General features: G+C 43.1%; 1 protein-coding gene across 1 annotated transcript in view; it reads right to left on the bottom strand.

Annotated features, from left to right (window-relative positions):
- Scg3 (secretogranin III) overlaps nt 1–24,966 on the bottom strand; it is a 41,523-nt gene that overhangs the window by 7,242 nt on the left and 9,315 nt on the right. Inside the window, exons 7-11 of the mRNA XM_028864972.2 lie at nt 20,473–20,650; nt 17,104–17,220; nt 14,833–14,916; nt 12,265–12,402; nt 1,469–1,549 (exon numbers count right to left, since the gene is read on the bottom strand). Of these exons, the coding sequence (XP_028720805.1) occupies nt 1,469–1,549; nt 12,265–12,402; nt 14,833–14,916; nt 17,104–17,220; nt 20,473–20,650 (598 nt within the window). The remainder of the gene's footprint in view (nt 1–1,468; nt 1,550–12,264; nt 12,403–14,832; nt 14,917–17,103; nt 17,221–20,472; nt 20,651–24,966) is intronic.

The raw sequence follows: 24,966 nt of genomic DNA, 5'->3' as shown, positions 1-24,966 counted from the left end.
ATAAAAAATAAAGTGAAAAGCAATCGAGGAAGACACTTGATGCGACCTCTGGCCTCCCACATATATACATATGTACACTTGTGTAAATGCATCCACACAAATGGAAATCATCTGATCAATAAATGGGCAAATGGACTGAACAGGCAGGTTTTTTGTTTGTTTGTTTTTAGAAAAAGTGTCCCACTATTTAGCTCTGCTATCCCTGAACTCACTACTTAGACAGGGTTGGACTTGAACTCACAGAGATCCAAACAGGTGCTTCTTAAAAGAAGCACAAATGGCCGATGAATACTTGACAATGTGTTTCACATTCTTAGCTATCTTACCTCACTCAGAGTGGCTAAGAATGAAAACAACAAATGTTTGAGGATGTTAGGGAAGCAGGTCCTTATGGGGATATAAACTGCTGCATCACTACAGAAATCTGTACAGTGCTTTCTCAAAACAAAACAAAACAAAACAAAACAAAAAAACAACAACAAAACAAAAACTGCAAATAAAGTCCTTTGAATATAAACCCAAGAGTGGTATAGGTGGATCATGTGGTGGTCCTAGGCCCTGCCACAGGGTTATGTGTAGGTCTGTGTTTAGTGCTGCACCATTCATAGCAGCTAAAAAGTATAATCAGTCTAGATGTTCATCAACAGGTGAGTGGATAGAGAAATGTGGTTCATCTACACGACGACATTTTATTCAGCTGTAAAGAAAAATGGAATTATGAGAATTGCAGGGAAGTGAATGGAACTGGAGAAAACTATGTTAAGTGAAATAAACCAGACCCAGAAAGATAAGCAGCATGTTCTTCTTGTAGATGCAGATTCTGGATTTTAACTCTTGTATGTATCTCGTGTGTGTGTGTGTGTGTGTGTGTGTGTGTGTGTGTGTGTGTATGTGTGTGAGTAAGGGCATAAGACAGGAAACTAGAAAGGGGACCATGAAAGGTCAAGAAGAGATCTTATGGGAGACAAGAGTGAGGAAATATATGTGACAAGGGAGCAGGGGTGGAGCTACTGAAGGGGGGGACCAGCAGGAGGAGGGCAAAGAGCTGGAGGAGGTAGGGAGAAGACCAATAAGAAAAAAGTATTAGGAAAATGCCGTAATAAAACCCATTACTCGGGCTTGGTGTGGTGTGGTGTCGCACACTTTTAATCCTAGAACTAGGGATGCAGAGGCAGGTGAAACTCTGTGAGTTTGAAGCCAGCCTGGTCTACACAGAAACTTCCAGGCTAGCCTAGGCCACACAGTGAGACCTTGTCTCAAAAATAAAACGATCAAGCAAACAAAACCATTCTTCTCTACAATGACTTTAAAAAAGCCAAATAGAAGTGGGGGCATATCCCCCCTGACACCTGAGAGTCTGAGTTTGAGAGGAGACATTAACTCAGTCAGTTGGACTCCAAGGATCATAGTGTGATAAGACCCCGGGGGATGGGTGAGTTTGTGAGGTGTGGCTGCAGCAAGCTCCTACCTTCTTTGTTGCCTTTTTTGTTGTGTTTCTTCAACCACTCGATGTTTTTCCTGATGGCTTCCAAATAGGCTTCCGTTTTGCCTGGAAAAAGGAAGAAGAGAGTCAGAGCAAACATAAAACGTCACCGTACCTCTTCTTCAAAGGCACAGCCATGTTCAAAACCATGAATACTGAACCTGGAGAGCAACTGGTAGGTGGATTAACAGCTGAGTAGTGTTTATGGTTCTATACATGTGTGCACACATGTGTTCATGTGTAGGGAGTTTTTTTTTTTTCTTTTGAGACAGGGTTTCTTTGTGTAACAGCCTTGACTGTCCTGGAAATCACTCTGTAGACCAGGCTGGCCTCAAACTCACAGAGATCCACCTGCCTCTGCCTCCTGAGTGCTGGGATTAAAGGTGTGCACCACCACTGCCCAGTGTCTAGGGAGTTTTCAAAGAGAACACTTGTGGATAAGATTCCAGACACAGACCATGTTGCTAAGTATCAAGGATAGTTAGTTATACTGCACACAAATTTAGTTTGATGTCTGCTTAGACTTTTTTAAAAAATGATTTATTTTATTTTTAATTGTGTGTATTTGTGTGTGTGTGTGTGTGTGTGTGTGTGTGTGTGTGTGTGTGTGTGTGCATGTGTGAATTTAGGTGTCCATGGAGTCCAGAAGAAGGCATCAGATTCCCTGAGGCTGGACTTACAAGCAGTTATGAGTCGTCTGATATGGGGGCTGGGAACTGAATCAGGTTCTCTGCAAGAACATTATGTGCTCTCAACTGCCATCTCTCCAGCCTCTGCATAGACATTTCCATTCCATTTACCAGATCGATGGGTCCCCATGATTCTTAGACTGGGTGATTTCAGGTTAGGGATGGTGCTTCTGAGGAGCAGCCTCAAGTCAAGGGATGAGTCAGACTGGCAGATATTTACCACCTCCATCTGTTGAAGGTCCCAGATCTCTGGCTGTAGTATCTCTTATGACTCTAAGCCCAGTTTTGAGAGGGTCTAAGTCAACACTCAGATGGGAAGGTGGGACCAGGCCTTTGGTTCTGTCTGGATGGTGAACTTCTGAACCAGCTCTAATAAAACTCCTTCAGATATACTGATATATGAATATAAAACTATATATACAACTCTTGGTTGAGTTTCCCAGCATAACTGAGCCTTGGGATACCGGGTATTCCGGGATACCATTGGCGTCGGTGTCTGGAAGTAGGTATTATTACCTTAAGAATGAGGAATCTGAGTGTTTTGGCTAAGGCCCAGAAATAATAGCATTGGAATTTGGGCGGTGACCTGCTTGGTTTCTCATATGTGCATCATCTGAAAGACCAGATCCCACCTTCAGACACAGACAGTGATAGAACTCATCATACACAGAAGAAGTCGATCATCTCTAACCAGATGAATTCTCCATGTTCAAAGTGTATGCAGCAAGACACCAGGTAGCTCCTCCCCATTTCATCTAACAGTAGAGGCCTTCAAAGTCCAGAGCCTCTGTGGAACAGGCCCAGGCTGCCCAATGGCAGTATGGCAATGACATCAACCTGAGGCCACATCAACCCGATGCCACTCGTGACTGCCTAGAGCTCTGTCTGGTTGAGCTGGGCCGAGCGCTTACCAAGTGCCTCGGGCTATTCTTTCTGCTCCCAAAAAAAATGTATTCTCATCTACTCTTCTTGCTAAACAACTTTTTGAGGCAACCCTATTGTCATCCCTTATCTCACAGATGAAGAAGCTGGGCACAAAGAGAGCAAAGCAATATCACATATACACGTCCAGTTAGTCGCAGAGCCAGGACTGAGCTTGGGGAATCTGACGACAGTCCGTGTGCCGTGTATCACTGCCCTAAGATCTGCCAGGGTTCTAGTTTCCACAGCCGCCTTTAAGAGGGCTCTCTGGACGGCTCTCTGCCTGGCTTGAAGCCCATGCAGACTTCATCATTATGACCTCATGCTATCAGGTTTCCAACGAAGTGCTGAGAAACTTCTATGGAAAAAGGATAAATGGCCAATCAAAGTGATCTGCCATACTTTTCAGCCCTGTTCACTGTCTTCGCCTATGAGGAGTGGCTTTGGTTTCAATGGCTTGTTTTCATGGATGTCAGGGGATGGGGCTGGCAAAATGACTCAGTGGGTTATCAGCACTTGCTTCAGAAATCTGATGACCCAAAGTTTGATACCAAGAACCCACGTGAGGTGGGAAGGAGAGAACTAGTGTTTGAGAATTATTCTCTGACTTCCACATACATGCCCACTCCCCCTCTCATAAATAATAACACATTTAAACAAATAAAAAAAATCAGAACATGTACAAAACAATGTCCCTGGTTAGTGTTAATAATTCAGCATAAGCAACATGTACATTGTTACTGTTTGCTACTTGTTGGTGAGTTGGCCAACAAGATTTGGTAAATTAGCTTATTAATTTATTTGAGACAAGGTCTCTCCATGATTCCTGATTGGTCTGGAACTTTCTACGTAGACCAGGCTGGTCTCCAACTTGTGGATACCCTCTTGCCTCTGCCTTCTGAGTATTGGGACTATGATGTGATCCACCATGTCTCTTTCTGGATTTAGTAATATAGTGATTTCTATTTCAAAATAATTTAGTTAGATGAGGCATTTTGAAGAAGAAAATAAATCTTAGTGAAGTTTAGACTACTTCAGACTTAATTTTTCTTATAAAGAGTTTAAATCAAGTTAGTGATCTTCATATGATTTATTTTAATAAATAGATAACAAATTATCATATTAGATAATTAGGGTTTCTGAAACTTTTGAGTATATCTTAATAAATTCTTTAAATAATTTTTAAAAATAATTCAAAGCATTCTTTTGAAAATCTAATCTTTGATATCATATTACAATGTGGAAATCTTATGTGAGAAAAAGAAAATCAGTGCTTCCTCATTATTTAAATACTACATTAAAAATGCTGAATTAAGAAGGTTGAGACTATCTTGAGGGCCTGAAAATAGAATGTAGTTCAGTTCAGAGTGTTTGCCTAGCATGTACAAAGCTCCAGGTTCTATCCCCAGCAACACACAAACCAGGCTTGGTAATCCACGCCTGTAATCTCAGCACTTGGGAGGTGGAGGCAGGAGGGTCTGGAGTTCAAGGTCATCCTCAGCTACCTAGGGAGTTCAAAAGCAGCCTGAAAATTTTAAGCCTGGAGGGGATAGAGGCCCACTCCCCCCACCCCCAAGACAGGGTTTCTCTGTGCAGCTTTGCGCCTTTCCTGGAACTCACTTTGTAGACCAGGCTGACCTCGAACTCACAGAGCTCCACCTGGCTCTGCCTCCCAAGTGCTGGGATTAAAGGCGTATGCCACCACCGCCGCTGAGGTTCACATTTTTAATCCCAGCACTTGAGGCAGAGACGGGCAGAGGGGCAGAAGCAGAGTTAGAGGCAGAGCGTCTCCCTGAATTTGAGGTCAGACTGATCTACATGTTGAGTTTCAGGGTGGCCAGAGCTTCCTAGTGAGACCCTGCTTTAAAAAGACACAACACACATTCTTCACCTTCGAGCCCTCCCCATTGAAAGATTTATTAATTTTCATTTTATGTGTATCATCTTTGTGCCCCTTCTAGTTAATGATTTATTATTTTTTTATTTTATGTGTATGAGTGTTTTTTTTTCTTCTGCATGTATGTAAGTGCACTGTGGGCCTGGTGTCCCTGGAGGCTAGAGAGGGTGTGGGATTCATTGGAACTGGAGTTACATGATGGTTATGAACTGCCATGTGGGGTCTGGGAACGGAACCTGGGTATTCGGGAAGAGCAGCCCGTGCCCTTCACGACTGAGCTCCGGGCCTCTCTTTATTCACCTATGATAACAGGGCAGCTCTCAACTGATAGAAAATAAAACGACAGGTCAGCCCTTCGCCTCCTGGTTCCTCAGGCATAGTCATGGTCTCCTCAGTGGGTTTAAGTCTTTGCTGCCCACTGACGAACCCTGAAAATGAACACATATCTAGGGATAAGCAAGCATCAGCCTTTTAACAAATAATCCTGAGGTGGTTCTAATGTGTGGCAAAGTCTGGCAGCCAATGCCACTGGTACTGAGCCCTCCACACATTTACTGGGGCCTGGGCAAAAGCGGAAATGAAGTCAGGTGTCCTCTGCTCTCGGAGAGGAGCAGCTGGCTTTTATTTACATTTTCTCTTCTCTGAGCTCTAAAGTAAATCTTTTATTTATGCAGCATGCACTGAAAGCCCATGAGAGTCCACTTAGGAACATTGGGCTATTTTTTTTCTCTCCAATTTGTTTCAGCAGCCTTTGGAAAAAAATAGCTCATGGCTGAGGTAATATGGCATGAGCCTTAAAACACATGCTGAAGTAGGTGGACGAGAGCCAGAGTCAAGACGCAGGCCTGCCTCTCTGGTTGTTCTGGTCCTCAGCGCTTGAGGAGAAATACCCTCCTTACACATGGCTTTGTTGGCCCTGATACGCTATCCTCACCTCTTCCTGCCCAGGGCAAAAGCGTAGAAATCCATATGGTTAATCTACTGAGTACAGCAGACCCTAAAGACATTAGAACTTCAAGAACATTTACAACACAAACAACAATAGAAAGACACCCCCCCAAAAAAAAAGTGGGCCAGCAAATAAATGGACTTGCTGCCAAATCTAATGACCCGAGTTCAATTCCCCAGATCCACACAGTGAAAGAGAGAACTGACTCCTGAAAACTGTCCTTTGACCTCTGTGTGCCTGCTAGGGTGTGTGCTGCCCCATCAAATAAAAAAATAAACAATAACAACAACAACAACAAAAACCCAAGTGTTAATAAAGACGTGTTTTATGTAATGCTTAAAGCCATGTCAATATTACCCGACTAAGGTTTTGGAATGCACATATCAAAGCCACGGGCATGAACACCCGAAAGGGCCACAGAGCCACTCCTTGAGGTTGTGACTCAATTGGGTGAGTTCGTGCCTAGGATGCTCGAAGCCGGGGTTTGATGCCTAGCACCACATACATGGAAATGGTGATGCATTACTGTATTCCCAGCACTCAGGAGTTCAAGGTCATCCTCAGCTAGGGAGTCTGAGGCGGGCTAGGGTTATGTGAGATGTTATCTTGAGAAAAGAAGGAGGAGTAAAGAGTGAAGAAGAAAAAAGAAGGGACAGAAGGAGGAAGAACATTATTTCTCCACAGGGCTGGTATTTTGAATGCCCACAAGATGCTGTTGTAAACACTGGAAGGCCCGGGTTAGGAGTCAGGGGTCACGGGTTCAAGGCCCAGTTTTACTGCTCTCTGGTCATGAGCACTTATATTAATCAATTTGTTTCTTGCATGTTGCTTTACTGGTTTGTTAATTAGGGGGTGGGTTCTGGAAAGGCAATTTATGGGTTTACATAGGAGGAGACACTTCCTTTGATGTCCTTCGGAAACGTGGGTTGATACAAGCCTCCCAGGTTTGTCTGAGCTCCCATCTCTCTGGCTGGCTCAGAGGAGAAGACCAGACTCTGTTTTGCACATGTCTAACGGAGAGACTTGGGACCTGAATGGAGACATGTTCTTACGTTGCTTAAGAAAGAGGATTCACGTCAGTTGTCAGTTTATGAATTAAGTATCTGACATTTCTGGCTTCTATAAAAAAAGGGACGGGAATGAGAAGACATTTAGGTGAAAATCACCTCAGAGGCCACCTTTTCCAGCTTAATTCCATTATCTGGTTAGCAGCATGACAAATGGTGGTGCTGGAATGAGCCCTATGGTGCTACAATGCTTAGCTCATCCCTTGGATGAGTTTTCAAAAGATTTTCAGGGGCCGGAGAGGTTTCCCAGTGGTTGAGAGCACTGGTTGCTCTTCCAGAGGACTCAGGTTCCATTGCCAGCACCCAGGTGGTGATTCACAACCACCTCTGACCTCTATGGTCACTGTGCACACACACACACACACACACACACACACACACACACACACACACACACGCAAAACACCTTGTTATTTTATAAAAAATAAACCAATTCATTAAAAAATACTTTCAGTGACTCACACATCGTGAGTAAGTACACATCCAGCTGGCAGAAGGTTAAAACTTAGATAATGGAACATTTTAAACTGCATTCCTTTGGTCTTTAGAGACAAATTAAGCAACTCTCTGGATATGGTTAGAATTAGAATAAAATTTTCATTATTGGCATATTCCTAAATTTAGGAACAACTATTGAATCATACAAATAACTTTACCAATCAAAAATCATCATGTGAAAAAATACCGTTAATCTGTGCCAGGTGTGGTGACTCAAATCTGTGTTCTCAGCATTGGGGAGGTAGAGACAAGAGGGTCAGGACTTCAAGGTCAGCTTTAGTTACATAGTAAATTCAAGTTCAGTCTGGACTAGCTGAGACCCTGTCTTAAAAAACCAAAATAAATAAATACAAATAAATAAGAAAATATGAGTCCCCATAGAAAGCAATAGTTTAAATAGTATAAATTATATTCAAAAGTAAAATGAATTATTTTTCATTCATTAATAAATGTGTTATATTTTGTGGTAAAAATTCAATTTGATTTAAAATTTTAATTTTTGTTTATGTGTGTTTGTGTGAAGGTATGCCACAAGTGTGCTTGTGCCTGAGGAGCTCAGAAGAAGGCATTGGATCCTCTGGAGCTGTAGTTACGGGTGGTGGTGAGCCACTGATGTGGGTGCTGGGAACCAGACCCTTGTCCTCTGTAAGAGCAGCCAGTGCTCTTAACTACAGAGCCGGCTCTGCAGTCACTATACTGGATTTTTCATGAAACTAAATGCAAGTAGACATATTTTGTAAAGTGAAGTGATAAAAACCTAGGATATTGTTGTTGTTACTATTAGTCCTATATATATATTGCTCAGAGGTCCACAATCTGCTTGGCATGGTTAAGAAACATTTACTGTGATTACATGGGACCATCACCTCATATTCCCAAACCAAAAGAGACTCTCTGCAAACATTCTTGCCAGTGTGTCCTGCTTACAGTTATGTCTTTTAGCTGGGTCATTACCTTAGTCTACGTTCTACTCTGCAGTGCCTCCAACATTCTCTTCTGAGAAAAGCCCGTGCTCCACATGCCTGCTCACCAAAAAGTAGGATGTATGTGCATGTGTATGGCTTGTGTTTGCCTATGTAGAGAGGGGAATTATCTCTGCCAGGCATGGTGGCTCAGGTCTTTATTCCCAACACTCAGAAGACTGATCCAAGAGGACCGTTACAAATACAAGGCCAGACTGGGCTACAGAGTGAGTTCCAAGCCAACTAGGGTTAAAGACTTTATATTTAAAGAAAGGAAGAAAAAGAAAAAAAAGAGAGAAAGAAAAAGAAGCAGCAACCCATCAGTCTTGTCTTCAACCACATCCAGGCATGTACTTTTGCATAGAGCCAGTGGGTGTTCCTCATTGGATTTTTATAACAGAAGCCAAACAACCATTGAAAAACAGAGCAAACAAGCAACTGTAAGACAAAGGTCCTTAACTCATTGTTTACTTTGGTGTTTTCTAAGCTATGCTGGACTTGTTTGTTCTTACTGTAGAGTAATGTAGTCAAGGGTTGTGTGGAACAGGAAGCTAATTTAAACCCTAAATCTCTACCACCTTCCTAAAGACCGAGGAGAGCGAATATGGAGAGTAACACTAGATGGATGGAGTTTTATCCTCTTCTCTCTGCATCACTACCAGATGGAAAGCCCACAAAAGATGAGATCTCTCACCAGCACCAGTCTGCAGATGCTCTGCTACAGAGCAGATCTGGAAGGTCTTTCTAGGTGCAGGTTCCCAGGGCGGCACCATAGCTGGTTGTGGAAACTTTAAGAGGTGGTTATGGTGGAGGGGGGGGGGGCACACTCAATGGGGAGGGCGGGACTCCAGCCTCTACCTTGTTCTTCCCCCTTGAAGTGAGTGATTTTGCTCTGCCAGTGCCCTGCCTACGATGTCCCACCTACCACAGGCCCAAAGCAACGAGACCAACAGATGATGGACTGGATCCTTTCAAACTGTGAGCCAAAAACCCTTCTCTTTATGATTCTCAGCCATTTTGTTATGATGAGATAAAGGTGACTAATGTGCACTCCCATTCTACATAGTCGGTACCATCACTTCCTTCATGCTCCGTTACTCACAGTGTTTTCTTTACAAATAGAAAAGCAGAGGTATGTTACACCCATGCCTGGGGATGCTTGCACTGCAATACAGGGTGTCATCCTCAGCACTTGGCATGCTGCCCAAGCAGGTTAAAGGACTTACTGTGTGGTTGCTGTGCTCCTAGGGAATATGACTTTTGCACATGAAGGAATAAGAGAAGGTTTATTTATTTATTTTATGCATATTAGTGTTCTGTCTGCATGTGCGCCTTTATGCCACCATCAGATCCCACCATAGATGGTTGTGAGCCATCATGTGGTTGCTGGGAATTGAACTCAGAATCTCTAGAAGAGCAGCCATTGCTCTTAACTGCTGAGCTATCTCTCCAACCTAAGAGAAGGAAAGAAGGGAGGGAGGAAATGGAATTCCTTGAGGGAATTGGTCTCAAGTCTTGTGGAAAGAAAATCTGGAGTGGCTGCTGTGGGATGGTCTGTATGTCAAATTGCTCTGATTAGTCAATAAATAAAACACTGTTTGGCCAGTGGCTAGGCAGGAAGTATAGGCGGGACTAACAGAGAGGAGAAAAGAAAGAAGAGGAAGGCAGAGAGAGTCACTGCCAGCCGCCACCATGACAAGCAGCATGTGAAGATGCCGGTAAGCCACAAGCCATGTGGCAAGGTATAGATTTATGGAAATGGGTTAATTTAAGCTATAAGAACAGTTAGCAAGAAGCCTGCCACGGCCATACAGTTTGTAAGCAATATAAGTCTCTGTGTTTACTTGGTTGGGCCTGAGCTGCTGTGGGACTGGCGGGTGACAAAGATTTGTCCTGACTGTGGGCAAGGCAGGAAAACTCTAGCAACAAGTGGCTCTAGGATATCTTGTTAGCTGAAAGCGAAGATGGGGGACTGAAAAGGCAACCGCGGAATAATAAGGGGTTCCTACAGCCACACTGTGCCAATTTCCCCATAAAATTGTCACCAATGGACAAGAATGGAAGGACAATAGAAAAGTGTAACAGTCAGGCACGGTGGCAAATGTCTTTAATCTCAGCACTGGAGAGGCTGAGACAGGTGGATCTTTGTGAGTTTGAGGGCAGTCTGGTCTGAGCACTGAGTTCCAGGCCAGCTAAGGCTACATAGTTAGACTGTCTCAAATATTTTTAAAAAAATGTTAGCAAATGCAGGGCCAATGAGATGGCTCAGTAGGTAAAGGGCACTTCTGTCAAGCCTGTGAGTTCCATCCTTGGATGTCACATGGCAGGAGGAGAGAACAAGCTGTCCTCTGGCCACCCATGTGTGCTGTCATGTATATATGTGCTCCTGAGTGTTAGAAGTCGTGTGTGCACACACAATAAATAAATAACCAAATAGATAAATAAATGTAAAAAAATGCTAAAGAGTTATGGCATAAGCGTGAGAGGCCAGGTAATCATATGACCTCATAGCATAGGAAGGAGAAGCAAAGCCCATCCACTCATTACCATGGGAAGTTATACAAGGCCAATGTAGAGTCCAGTGCTGTGTTCTCAGATGACCACTTAGCTGAGTGCCAATTCCCCTCCTCCAGGAGGGAGAACTGACCCACTTTCACCCTCCTCTCTTCCTGAGGAATAAAATGCCCAAATAAACCTACTAACGAGACACTGGGAAGACCTAGCGGGCTCCAATTATGCCAAAGAGGTCAGCATTTCCTAAGGACAGAAAGGTAAAGCAGGAGCCAATATCTCTGCGCAGCTTCTGATAAAGATGCAATGTTTCAAAAGAGGTGTCTTGACGCACAGGGATATAATTTTTTCTATGCAGTAACAATGAAACTTGTAATTAAAAGGGGTTCAAACCCTGAGCACACCACAGGATCCACATCCTGCCCTAACCAAAAGATTTAACAATTTAAAATTTAAAGCACCAAGTCATTTTCCTGGAGGGTGGGTGGTTTCTGGGAAAGCTTGGAAAATTCTAAGAAGATGTGAATTTTGTAGGCCATGAATACATTTATTTTTATAAGGCAAATTGATGCATTGCATTTATGATTTTTATCAAGTTCTTAAGGATATTTCCATGCCACATCACTTCTTGAGTAAGTAAGAAGTTTGCTTTGTTAAACCTGTACACTTGAACGACCTGGCTGAGTAAGTTGTATTGTGATTATTTTGAAAACCATTAAACAATTTGAAGAAATATTGCTCATGCCCATAATTCTAGTGCACAGGAGGCTGAGGCAGGAGGGTTGCGATAATTTTGAGGCCAGCCTGGGTTACATAGAGTTCTAGATCAGTCTGGACTAACGTGTCTCAAAACACTAAGCCAAACCAACTAAACAAAATGTGGAATTGTAAGCCCAATAAATCCTTTCTTCTCTAGATAAATAAATAAATATTGCTCAATAAAGTAGGATTATAAACCCAACATCAAAACAAATATATAAATGACTGCAGATATTCCCTCAACCATGAATATCCATCCCCAAGCACAACTAAAGAACGAAACCAACTTGTCATCCCAGAAGACTGAAGGCCATTAAAACACACTGTTATTTAAGCAAAGGTGCCGCATGCTGATCTGAACTACGCAGACTGCACTGTGTGGGCTTGATGTTGGATCACCCTGCACTGTGAATCTCAACTGTGCAGATCGTGCTGTGGGGAAAGGGGCTTTGCTTTGGACTGCCCTCCTTGAGTGTTGAAACCCGCCTCCCCAGCCTCATCGCCAACCCGGAGCTGTTAGATCCAGACCTTTGGCTTCATCCGGCTTTCCTCCTACGTTGGAGTTGTCATCCTTTGTAGAATCCTTCAGGGTTCCGTATGCCTTTTCCATCTTGGCGGCTTCTTCCTTGGTGCTGTCTGCTTCTTCGTGACTCTTCTCTGACGGCACTGTGATCAGATAGTGCACTGTGGTTATAACACCATTTCCTACCTTCCTTAATTCTCAATACAGAACAAACTTTATTGAAAAGATACAGTTTGAGGTCACATTGTAGTTTTTGAACTGAAAGGGATCTCAGTGGTTATCTAATCCAACCGTCTACCTTCATTTCACAGAAGAGGAAACGGAGGCCCCAGGAAGAAAGAGATGCTTATGGTTGCCTCCCCCCCCCCCCGAATCAATAAGCTGGGCCCAGACTCTCAGCACTCCAAATTCTTCATGGGCACTCTTCCTTCAACCACATTGTTATTAGAGAGCAACTGTTTGTCTTGCTTGTTATTAACATATTAGAGATTGGCTTTTTCCACTATATTATCCTTGAATTCCTAGCCCAAGCAATCCTCCTGCCTCAGCCTTCAGAGTAGCTGGCATGTACAATCAAAACTGACTATTTGTCTTACTTCCCTTCCTTCTTCCTTCCCTCCTTCTCTGAGGAGGGCCTAGGCTGGTGATCAAACCCAGAGCCTCATGTATGCAAGTGTTCTACCACTGAGTTAAACCCTCAGCTGTTGTAGAATATTATTTTAAGATGTGTTACATTTATTTATGCTGTGGAGCATTTGCTTAAACGATGCAAAGATGTGCTGCATTCTTTTATGTTGCATTTGTTTAACTCTGTGAAGTTGTGTTACTTTGACTGTCTAAAATACCTGATTGGTCTAATAAAGAGCTGAATGGCCAATAGCTTGGCAGGAAAGGATAGGCAGGTCTAGCAGGCAAAGAGAATACATAGGAAGAGAAATCTGGCAAGAAAGATGGAGGAGCAAGGGAAGGAGGAAGACTCCAGGGGCCAGCCCCTCCCCCCCCAGCTATATAGGAAGCCACAGAGAAAGAAGTAAAGAAAGATATACAGAAATAGAGAAAGGTAAAAGCCCAGAGGCAAAAGGTAGATGGGCTAATTTAAGAAAAGCTGGCTAGAAACAAGTCAAGGTAGGGCTGAGCATTTATAAGAAATAATAAGCCTCTGTGTGTGATTTATTTGGGAGCTGGGTGGCGGGCCCCCAAAAGAGCAAAAGAGTAAAGACAACCAACTACACTCAGCCCTATTTATCTTAATTTAGTGTTGACAACTCGGATGTGCTATAATAGGTCTTGGTTACAAATAAGAATATATATATTTTTTTGAGACAATGTCTCATGTAGCCTAGTTTGGCTTTGAACTACCAATCCTCTTGCTGCCATCTTCTGACCTCTTGAGTTCCTGGCACTGGAGAGGCCACTACAGGGGGATTTCTGGACTTGCTGGCCAGTTAATGTAGCCACATGTATGAGCTCCAGGTTCAGTTAATGATTGTGTCTCAAAAAACAAGGAGGGAAGCAGTAAGGATGCCACTTGATGTTGACGTCTGGTCTGTACACACACACACACACACACACACACACACACACACACACACTCTCACACACTCACACACTCACACACTCATACACATAAAACAAATAAATACAAAAGAAAAAAATCTGTTTAAAGGCTTAACATGGAGCTGCGTGATAGAATGCCTGTCTAGCAAGCATAAAGGGCTGCCTTTGAGCCCTAGCATTAAAACCAGACTAAAACAAAACAAAACAAAACAAAACAAAACAACAACAACAACAACAAAAACCCTGCATGAAAGTATCATTCTGAAGGGCACACTACAGCGTCACCAACATATGTGTCATTTCTGTGCTGGGCGCACAATGGTTAAAGCATAGGAATCCACAGCCTGCAATCTTTTCTCTTTTTGTTCCTCCCTCCCTCCCTTGAGAGGAAGATTCTTCACACAGCTCAGTTCTGTGCTGTTTGCTGGGCAGAGCAGGGCTGCGAGTGGAAGGGAAACGCTGGAAAGGGGCATATTGTGGAGGAGCACAGAGCATCCCAGAGGGATAATCTGGCGGGGAGAGAGGAGATGTGGGGGCAGTGGGGAATGACAGATGGCCTGGGATGGTGGTCGCTAAGAAAGCAGCCCGAATGGAGGCTTTATGGAGGATTTGCTCAGGTCTAGTGACCAGCCATCCCCAAGGAGTCTTTGTTACAAATCCGCGTTACTTCCTAGTGCAGCGCCAGAGGTGTGGCTCTATGGTAGAATGCTTGCCTTCCCCACTGAGGCTCTGTGTTCAATTCCCAGCCTAGTAAAAAAAAAAAAAAACAACAAAGAAGACCCCAAACAAAAGAACTTTCCCATGCTTGTGGCAATACGGATTCTCTGCCAGGATGGGCTATCAAGTAGCCAAAGTTACATGTGGTTATTCCTATGGTTGAATTTGAGGATTTAAAATGTTATAAAATCTGTCATGCTTTATTAATGTTTACTGAGGCTCATTATTTACCACTAAAACCAGTTATTCTTTTCAATGGCTAGGAAAAATAAAACCCAGCCCAGTTAAGGAAATCCTACCTGGGTAAAGCTTGCCTTTGCTGTCAGTAGTATTTTTTTCTAGCTTGTTCTTGGTCTGCAGAGCAATTGTTTCATCCAAGTTTTCTAGGAAGAAGAGGAGAAGAAATATGCTTTAATTTCCTGAGGAACGATATTAAACGTTTACACCCACATGTGTGCCTCCCCACTCCTGTCTTAGATTTTATTTATTTATTCATTTTTATTTTTAATTTCCTTTAAAGCAGAGTCCCATTCTACCCTAGGCTGACCTGACACTTTCCCTGCAGCCAAGGTTGGTTTCCAACCCCTTTTTAATCCTCCTAACCCTAGCTTCCCTAGTGTTGGGATTATTACAGGCTTGGGCCACCGTGCCTGGCCACCTGGCTTAGCTAATAAGCACTTAATTTTAATGACTTTTCACTTAAGTAGTAACTTGTGGTTAGTGGTTACCATGTTGGACACTTAGCTTCAGGTAGAAGCGGGAACAGCTGCTTACACATAAGTCTCTGTGATATTTGGACCTGTTTCCACAGGAGAAATGACAAAGCACAGAATTCTCAAAGTCACATGGTTGACATTGTTCTGAACAATGTCTACTCTACTGTACGGCAGTGGTTCTCAACCTGTGGATTGTGACCCCTTTCACAGGGGTCTCCTAAGACCATCAGAAAACATAGATATTTACATTACAATTCATAACAGTAGCAAAATTACAACAAAATAATATTATGGTTGGAGGTCACCATAATGTATTAAAGGGGCGTAGTGTTAGGAAGGTTGAGAACCACTGTGTTAGAGGAATAGAGTTGGCTGGACAACACCAATTGTAGCATGAACATACTTCTTTTTAAGACAAAAGAACGTAGGTATGCACACATATATACCTATAGACAAGATACCTGGAAGACTGTAAATCAAAATGTTATGAGGGGATTGGTATCAGGAGTGATTTTAACTTTCTCTTACATTTCTTTTCTTTCTTTCTTTTTTTTGCCTTGAATGTTTTTTTTTTTTTTTGCATGTAATATGCTCTTTTTTTTTTTTTTTGGTTTTTCGAGACAGGGTTTCTCTGTGTAGCTTTGCGTCTTTCCTGGAACTCACTTGGTAGCTCAGGCTGGCCTCGAACTCACAGAGATCCGCCTGCCTCTGCCTCCCGAGTGCTGGGATTAAAGGCGTGCGCCACCACCGCCCGGGTGTAATATGCTCTTTTTATAATCCAAATAAAACCATTTTTATGTAGAAAATGCTGGGTTCCTGCTGAATGATTTTGGATCATGCTGACCAGTAGCATTTCTTCATTTATCTGTTGCTCTTTGCCCCAGGCAAGGAAGAGGCTATGAGGTCACCTTGCCCAAAGCACGTGGGGAGTGACAAGTACTCAGGGAAACAAAAGCCCTTAAAAATAATCAATCAATTGAGCACTTGCAATACATAACTGAGAAATCACATTTTAACTTTTTAAATGTATGTGTATGTATATTTTGCCTATATGTGCCTCATGTGTGTGCTGGCTAGTTTTATGTTGGCGTGACACAAGCTAGAGTCATTTAGGCAGAGGAACCTCAATTGCAAATATGTCCCCAACAGATTGGCCTGTGGGCAGGCCTGTGGTGCATTTTCTTGACAAATGATTGATATGGAAGTGCCCAGTTCACTGTGAATGGTCTCAGGCCTGAGTTAAGGGTCCTGGGTGCTGTAAGAAAGCAGGCTGAGCAAGTCAGAAAGAGCAAGCCAGTAAGCAGCATCCCTTCCTCCAGGTTCCTGCCTTAAGTTCCTGCCCCGACTTCCCTCAGTGATGGAGTGTGACCTGAGAGTTGTTTTATCCTTCATTTTATAGATATAAGAAGTGAAGCCTTGCAAGGAGCAGGACCTTCCAGTAGGGCAGAGTGAGGCTTCTGCTTTCCTAGCCAATTCTCTTTTTTCTTGCCACATACAGTACTCAGAGGGGAAAATCAGGATTTAATCCAGACTACCAAACACGAGTTAAAAAAAAAAAAGCTAATGAGTTAAATTGTAATAAAATTGCTCCCTGGAGAATATTTTAAAGCACTAATAAGATTTAATATAAAAAATGTAGAGGATTTTTCTTCAAACTGTATTTATTAAGATGAAAAGTAGAAAATGTCTAATGAATTTTATTTGTATGCATCACTAAGTCGAGCAATTCTGTTACCCTGGAGATCCGGGCTGCTCTGGCATAAATCATCAAATTAGTGTGGTGATTATTGCCAGATCCTTAATTTGTTTTGAACAATGAAAACGGCCATGGTAAAAATAAAGCAGAATTCTTACCAAGGTAGGAAACGCCTTCTTCTGGAGATATGGTGCCGTATTTGACCATCATTTTCACAAAATCAATCAACGTCTTCATGATGGTGATCAGCGTTTCTTTCTCTTTTGCTTCTTTTTCTATGTTAAAAGAACAAAAGAGTTAATTTAAAAATATTTATATTACTTTATGTGTGCATAGGTGCTTTGCCAGTGTACCACAGGCACGCAGTACCTGCGGAGGCCAGAAGAGGGTGACAGATCCCCTGGAACTGAAGTTACAAAGGGTTGTTTGTGGCCACAGTGTGGGTGCTGGGAATTGAACCTGGGTCTTCTGGAAGATCAGTCCATGCTCTGAACTGCTGAGCCATCCCTCCAGCCCCCATGGGAAAAAGACAACTAATAGAAAATTGTTTTAACTTTCACTGTCAATTTATGAAGTAAAGCTTAATTATTGAAATATCTCCCTCTTCATTTATAACAAACCTCACAAACATTTAACTTGCAAAAACAAAAAACCAAGACACAATTGGGAATATAGGGCAGTTTATAGCTGTATAAAACTGCTTTAGAAATGAGCACATTTTAACTTCCCCATGGGGCTTTAATTTCATCTGAAATATTGTAGTAATAAAATAGAAAAGAGATCACTTCTGGAGCTGAGATTATAGCTCAGTTGGTACAGTGCCTGCCTAGCATGTTCAAGGCCCTGAGGTTTAAATTCCAGCACTGAATAAACCAGATGTGGTGATAGATGCCTACAGTCCCAGCATTTGGGAACTAGAGGCAGGTGGGTTAGAAGTTCAAGGTCATCCTTGATACAGAGTTTGAGGTCAGCCTGGAATATATGAGACAGTGTCCTCAAACAAACAAACAAACAAATAAACCTGAAAGATAAAACAAAGAAAGAACATTCCACACAGTGGAATTTGAAAAATACCATAAAACTCACAGGTTGGGAGGAAGCTGAGTTAGAGAGATCTTAAAAAAGGCGTGACGAATGACTTTGGCCATCCCTCGATCAAGGGTGTGCCTGTCTATTTAGCATTATGCTGATGCCCTTCACTGATGAGAAGTGACTCAACAGAATGACACAGGTTCTGAGCTGGTCATTTGCCAGCCAATGGGGCAGGATGGTTCAGAACAGATCCCCCAGACACAGCCTTGCAGATTCAGGCAGAGAGGCCTGTGCCATCTGGCCAGTGTCTGGATCTGAAGGACAAACAGAATTCTCCAGGGATGGAAGTTCATCCTATGATCCCTTTATGAGGAAACAGATTACAACTCCAGAAATTTTTACACCATTGCTCACTTGGGGCTTGCAATAGAGACAGGAAAAGCCGTAGGGGCAGTGCTGGGCATCTGCCTGAACAGGAACAGAAGAGTTTAAGACCATTCATCATTGGCAGATTAACCAGAAACAAACAGGAGCCAAATCCTACAGACAGGTCAGTACACACGTGACTGACGAGATTGGGGGTGGGGGACTCATTTAAAAATGAACAATTTCCCAAATGTGTTTGGTCTCTGGCTTCCCTTCACTCAATGCTCATGTGAACTCACGGGAAAACCAAAGCAGAAAATGTCTAGTAAGCACTGTCTTGAATGATTTAGAGGAGTACAAGTAAAGTTTTCTTCCCACTAAGAGAAGAAAATGAAAGCTTTGCAAAAAGATTTAATACAATGGGCAGGATTTTGTCTTGATGCTTTGTTTTTGATAATGTGCCTAGAAAACACACGAGGTAAAACAAGTCAGACACAAAGGCAGATACAGCGTTCTCTCAGTTCCGAACCCGAAGCTTCACTATCCATGGATTCAACTTACTGATGATCAAAAATACTAAAGAAAAAATATGACTGCACATTTTCTGAGCATAGACAGGTCATTTTCTTCCATTATTCTCCAAGCAATTCAGTATAACAACCATGGGCATAGCACTTCCTTTGTGGTAGGCGTTGTATGTAATTCAGAGATGATTTAAAGTCGACGGAAGATGTGAGATGATTATATGAAAATACTCTATCCTACCCCACCTCTCTCTCTCCCACCTCTGTATATGTGTGCGTGCGTGCGTGCGTGCATGCATGAGCGTGTGTGTGTGTGTGTGTGTGTGTGTGTGTGTGTGTGTGTGTGTGTTCCTGTGTGTTACAGGTAATTAAAACCAAGCCTTGGACATGCTAGGCCAGCACTCTACCTCTGAGCTTCAGCTACAGTCTTTGTACCATTTTATATGAACGACTTGAGTATGTGTGGATTTTGGTATCAAAAGGAAGTCCTGACACCTCCTCTGTGCTTACAGAAAGACAACTGTATGTGGAATTTAAAATAGCTAAATCATAGAGGCAGAGAGGAGAATGTCATTGCCCAGGACTGGGAGATGCTGGTCAAAGGTATCAAGTTTCTGTTCTACAGTGTGAATAAATCTGGAGTCTGTGCAGCTTGGTCAGTATGGCTGACAACACTTGAAATTTGCTAGGAAGCCATATTCTTACAATAACAAGAATAAGAAAAGAGACAATGGCAATTACATGTATGGGTGACAGACACATAGTCATTGGCCTGACCATGATGTTCATTTCACAATGCAGATGAGCACCAAAACACATGTTTATGCCTATTGTATACAATTGTGTGTGTGTGTATCTGTGTGAGATAGGATCTTGCTATGTAGCTAAAGCTGGCCTCAAGCTCATGATACAGACCAGGCTGGACCCATGCTCATGGTCATCCTTCTACCTCAGCCTCCCAAGAGCTAGGATTATAGGGGTATACATATTAATTACACCTCATTAAAGCTGAGAAGAGCATTAGAGAAAGGTGAAGGGCCAGAGAGACAGCATGGGTGCTGGAGCACCTGCTGCCAAGCCTGATGACCCGAGTCCCATTCCTAGGACCCACTGCAGTAGAGAGAAAAAACTGATTCCAGCAAACAGTCCTCCAATTTTTATATGTGCCCTGTGGCATGCGTGCCCCCACACAAAATGAATGAACAAACAATTAAAATAAAAAGGGCTGCTAACAAAAAAGCAGCTATCCTAAGAGTGAAGGCTGCGTGGGGTCAGGGCAGGCTGGTGATTCATCTCAGCCTGTGACAGATTTGGGTACTTCTACACAGCAGATGTTTCATAACTGTTTATTGAACAAATAAATGAACTGTCTGTTAACAAGATTAAATTATCCAGAAACTCCATATTTCCTGATTACTCTTTCCATGACTAGTACACTGCTTTTGGAGAAAAAAAAAAATGATGTGAAACGCTTTTCCCAGCCAACAGTATATGTCACAGGGAGCCAGCCGCACTTGGGAACCACGAACAGGAAGAAAGCCACCCACACATTTCCAAGAATCACTGTTTCACTTCCCTTCCTCACGGTCATAAAGCGGCGGTTACCTGAGTCGATGCTTGTCAGTAATGCATAGAAGTTGGGGAAATACTGGAGTTCCTCAAAGTCATCTTCACTGTGGGGGTTAGTTCTCCTTTCCAAGCCATTCGACAAGGTCAAGGTGTTAGACACCGTTTCGTCATTTTCCCTGTTAGCAAAGCCATCTTGAATTGCTGCCACTGGAGTCTTCAGCGAGGGGAAAATTACAACAGAAAACAAACAAAGATGGTTTAGGACTAGTGTCATTCCAATTCTGCTCTCTCCTTTCTGGTGACCTTGGATGTGAAGTCTCAGGGTTCTTCCTCCTCCACAAGATCCTGCAGGTTCTAGGTATGAGCTACCTTGAGAAAATATCTTGATGTGGCTCAGGAGAGACTAGACTGAGGATGTCTCCGCTTTGGCCAAGTTCCCCTTCATGTGCCTTTCACTGAGGAGGAGAGAGTTTGGATTCACACAGTGCACATAGGTGGAGTGGGGTGGACCAGGAAGGCTTTTCAGACTGTCCAGCAATAACTGTACTTACACCTTGGAACTTTCAGGAGACTTTTGTGTCTGGATGTTACATAATATTTTTTCCCCTTTCCAGACTTGATCTTTGTTCCTATTTTGGTGAAAGCTCATTCAGTAGACTAGACAAAAATCTAAGAGATTTTCTTACTTTATTTTTTTCTTTATTTCCCCCCATCTGGTCTATCAGTATCCTTGGTGGCTCTACTTACAAATCTTATGGCAATTTTTGCATCTCTTTCTCCAGTAACCCATGTTAGTCCACACAGCCCTTCACGCCCCACTTTCGAACTGGTATACCATCCATCTCGAATGTCTTCTCAGTTCAGTATCTTATACTCTGTGGACCAAGGTATCTTTCTAGCAATTTGATCTTATGGAGCCTTTGCTTAAAATCTGCTACAAGGAGGCCAGAGACCAAGCTGGGTTGGTAAAGTGCTTGCTTTATGAGCATAAGTGCCCGAGTTTGATCTCTGAACCCACATCAAAAATAAAAGTCGAGCACAGTGGCACCTGCTTGCAACCATAGTGCCAAGAAGGTGGAAACAGGCAGACTTCTTTAGCTTGATGACAGCTAACTTAATTTGCTTGATGAGTTCTCAGTCAGTGGGAGACACTGTTTCAAAGCACACAGGGGATGATGCCTGATGAATAGCACTGGAAGTTGTCCTCTGACTTTCACATGACTGCATGCTGACATGTACACATGCCTACATGTCAACATACCCACATGTACACATGCACATGCACCTGTACACACACAGACACACACACACACACACACACACACACACACACACCTGCTATGGTTTGAATATGGTTTATATATTTCAAAACTCACATTGAAATTTAAATATGCTGGGGCTGGAGAGGTGGCTCATTGGTTAAGAACATTGCTGCTCTTCTAGAGGACCCCAGTTCAATTCCCAGCACCCATGTGGCAGTTCGCAACTATCTGTAACTCCAGGTCTAGGAGAGCCGACACCCTCACACAGACATACATGCAGGCAAAACACCAATGCCATAAAATAAAAATAAATAAATTAAAAAAAAAGAAACTTGAATTGCCAACAAAAAGGTATTGAAGGTGTAGGACCTTTGAAATGCAGCAAGTTCATGTAGGCTCCACCCTCAGGAATGAATTAATGTTTCTGTTGGTCTGAATGAGATGTTTTCCATAGTCTTGGACATTTGGATATCTGGTTTCCCAGGTGATGGTGCCTTCTGGGGAGGCTTAGGAGGTATGGCCTTATTGGAGGAAGTGTGTCACTGGGGGGGCTGGCTTTGAGGTTTCAGAGCTACATACCATTCCCACTTTTCACTTCCTGCTTACAGTTGAAGATATGAACTCTCAGGTCACTGCTCCAGCCTCTGCCCCGTCAGCTGGCTGGCTTCCTCATTGGAACATGATGGACTCCTATCACTCTGGAACTGTGAGCCCAAATCAACCCTTTGTAAGCAGCCTTGATCGCAGTGCTTTTATCAGAAAGATAGAAAAGTAACTGGTACAATGTCTTTCTGACTGAGGCAGGACAGAAGACAGGGGCAATTAAGAGGCCATGAGAAGGGAAGGAACCCCCTCGCTCACGCTGGGATCTACTTTGGCTTTCTGGCTGACAGAGTCAAGAAGCTTGAGCATAACAGATGAAGCCCAAACTGCCTGCAGAGATGATGGCATGTTAGTGGCCCGTCAAACAGGGGCATTAAAAGCAACAAATTCGGTGTTTGCCGAGGGCTAGAATTTTGTCAAATTAGCACCCTTCTCTCATCTCTAAATCTAAGCAATGCACCCAGTAAAACCACCTTGCGGTTCATTTTACAAAAGAGAACTGATTTACATATTTTACTTTATTTTTAAACTTTACTTAATGGTAAGCTTGCTTAGTCTTTTAAAACTTTTATTTATTTATTTTGTGTGTGTGTGTGTGTGTGTGTGTGTGTGTGTGTGTGTGTATGGGCGCATGTGTGTATGAGTGTGTGTGTCCAGTCATGTGAGTGGAGGTCAGAGGACAACTTTAGACACTCTCCTTCTACCACGTGATGACTTAGGTCACCAGGCTTGGCAGTAGGTGTCTTTATCTGCTGGGCCATCTTAGGGCACCAGCTTGCTTAATCTTTTAAACATGAAAATTGAATCCTTTTTGCTCTCTAAGGCACAGGGCCATAGACACAGACACGGTAAAGACACATGAACGTGACTCTCAGGGAGCCTGCACTCATACCTTAGGTGTGTGCTGTCTTTTTGCCCTGTGATTTTCTGTGTAAACAGTTACTACATTTGCTCACTTTGCTTCACTCTGGCTTGTTCTGGGATTCTTTCCTGAGCTGTCATCAAGGGTCCTGGCTTTACCTGGAGTGGAGTCCCTAGGTGAAAGGATGCTCCTCGGGCTGCTGGTGGCTGTGCTAGGCTGTGTCTCTCCACCGTTGACAAGACTGGGCTAGTTGTAGCAGTCTAGCTACTGTGAGAGAGTGTGGGTTGTTAAAAGGTGACTGTCGCCCCTCTGCCTCTTACACATACATCTGCTTGTCCTTTCCCTTTCCTGTCTCACAGATGAGCAACACATGGCCTCACCAGAAGCTTACCAGAAACTGTCCCATCTTGGGCTTTTCACCCTCCAAGCTGTGAGCCAAATATATTTATTTTCCTTAAGAAAGGGATTTATTTATTTTTATGTGTATGCGTGTTTTGCTTGCATGTATGTCTGTGCACTATGTGTGTGCCTGGGAAAGTGGAGGCCAGAAGAGAACATTGGATCCCCGGAGGCTGGAGTTTCAGAAGGTTGTGAACCACCATGTGGGTGCTGGGAATTGAACCTGGGTCTTCTGGAAGAGAAGTCAATGCTCTTAACTGATGAGCCATCTCTCCAGCCCCTGTTTCTTTTCTTAATAAGTTACCCAATCCTAGGTATTCTTTGGTAGCAATGGGAAGTGGATGAAGGCAGAGCCCTTCAGCATTTCCCCCTGGCTTTTACAGTAGGCACCAGACTTCATATATGGCTCTGGAAGCTTTGCATGGTCTGGTCTACTCCCCTGTCTCACATCACAACTCTCTTTCTGTGTCAGCTACAAGGCCTTGTTTTAGTTGCCTGGATACTCCACACATGTGACCTCTCCTGTTTACAAGTTAATCCTATTTGACTTTTAAGTTCTCAGCTCAAATTGCTTCCTTAGGGAAGCCATCTTTCAGCCTAAGTGCCGAACAGGTGCCTTTTCTCCAAGCACTCGATGCAGTCGCCATGAAAATGACCACTGTTTGAAGACAGTCTACGTCTTCGATGCAACTTAACTCTTGTGGGAGGGGAGAGTGTGTCTTTTAAAATTAGCATGGCATTCTTAGCACCCCATTCAGGACTGTGAAAGAATATTTTATTTGCATTAGTGTATTTAGATGACATGAGTAACAAGCCAAACATATGGACATTTTAGAAATGAATAAATGTAACAAGCGAAGGGTTGTGAAAAATCACAACTGTACATCTGTTCCGTCATGAATATGGAAAGTGTGGTGGTTTAAATAGGAGTGGCCACCATAGGCTCATAGATTTGAATGCTTGGTCACCAGGGAGTGGCACTATTAGGAGGTGTGGCCTTGTTGGAGTAGTACAGAACCAATCTTATTTTCTGGCTCTTCTAAAATAGAGTCACTGCAGGGCCTGGTGGGACACATCTGTAATCCAAGCATTTGGGAACTTGGGAGGTGGAGGCAGAAGGATTTGATTTAGAGTTCAAAGACAACCTGGGGTACACAGAAAGTTTAAGGCCAGCTTGGACTACATGAAAGAAACACAAACACACACCAAAACAAAACTAACCCCACACAAACATTACCACATCGTATGGGGTGGTTCATGCCTATAGCCTAGTAAGTAGAAGGTCAGAAGGCATATTTGCCATGTGAGACCTGACAAACAACCACCTTCCCAGAAAAACTAAACCCAAAGCAAATAACAGAAATGATGTGTTCTAGATAGCCTTGCTTTGTGTTGCAGAGGGTG

The sequence above is a fragment of the Peromyscus leucopus genome, chromosome 14 (assembly GCF_004664715.2).
Source record: "Peromyscus leucopus breed LL Stock chromosome 14, UCI_PerLeu_2.1, whole genome shotgun sequence".
Classification (NCBI taxonomy): Eukaryota; Metazoa; Chordata; class Mammalia; order Rodentia; family Cricetidae; genus Peromyscus; species Peromyscus leucopus.
Note: the sequence above shows the minus strand (reverse complement) of the source record. Positions and strands in the feature narration are given on the sequence as shown.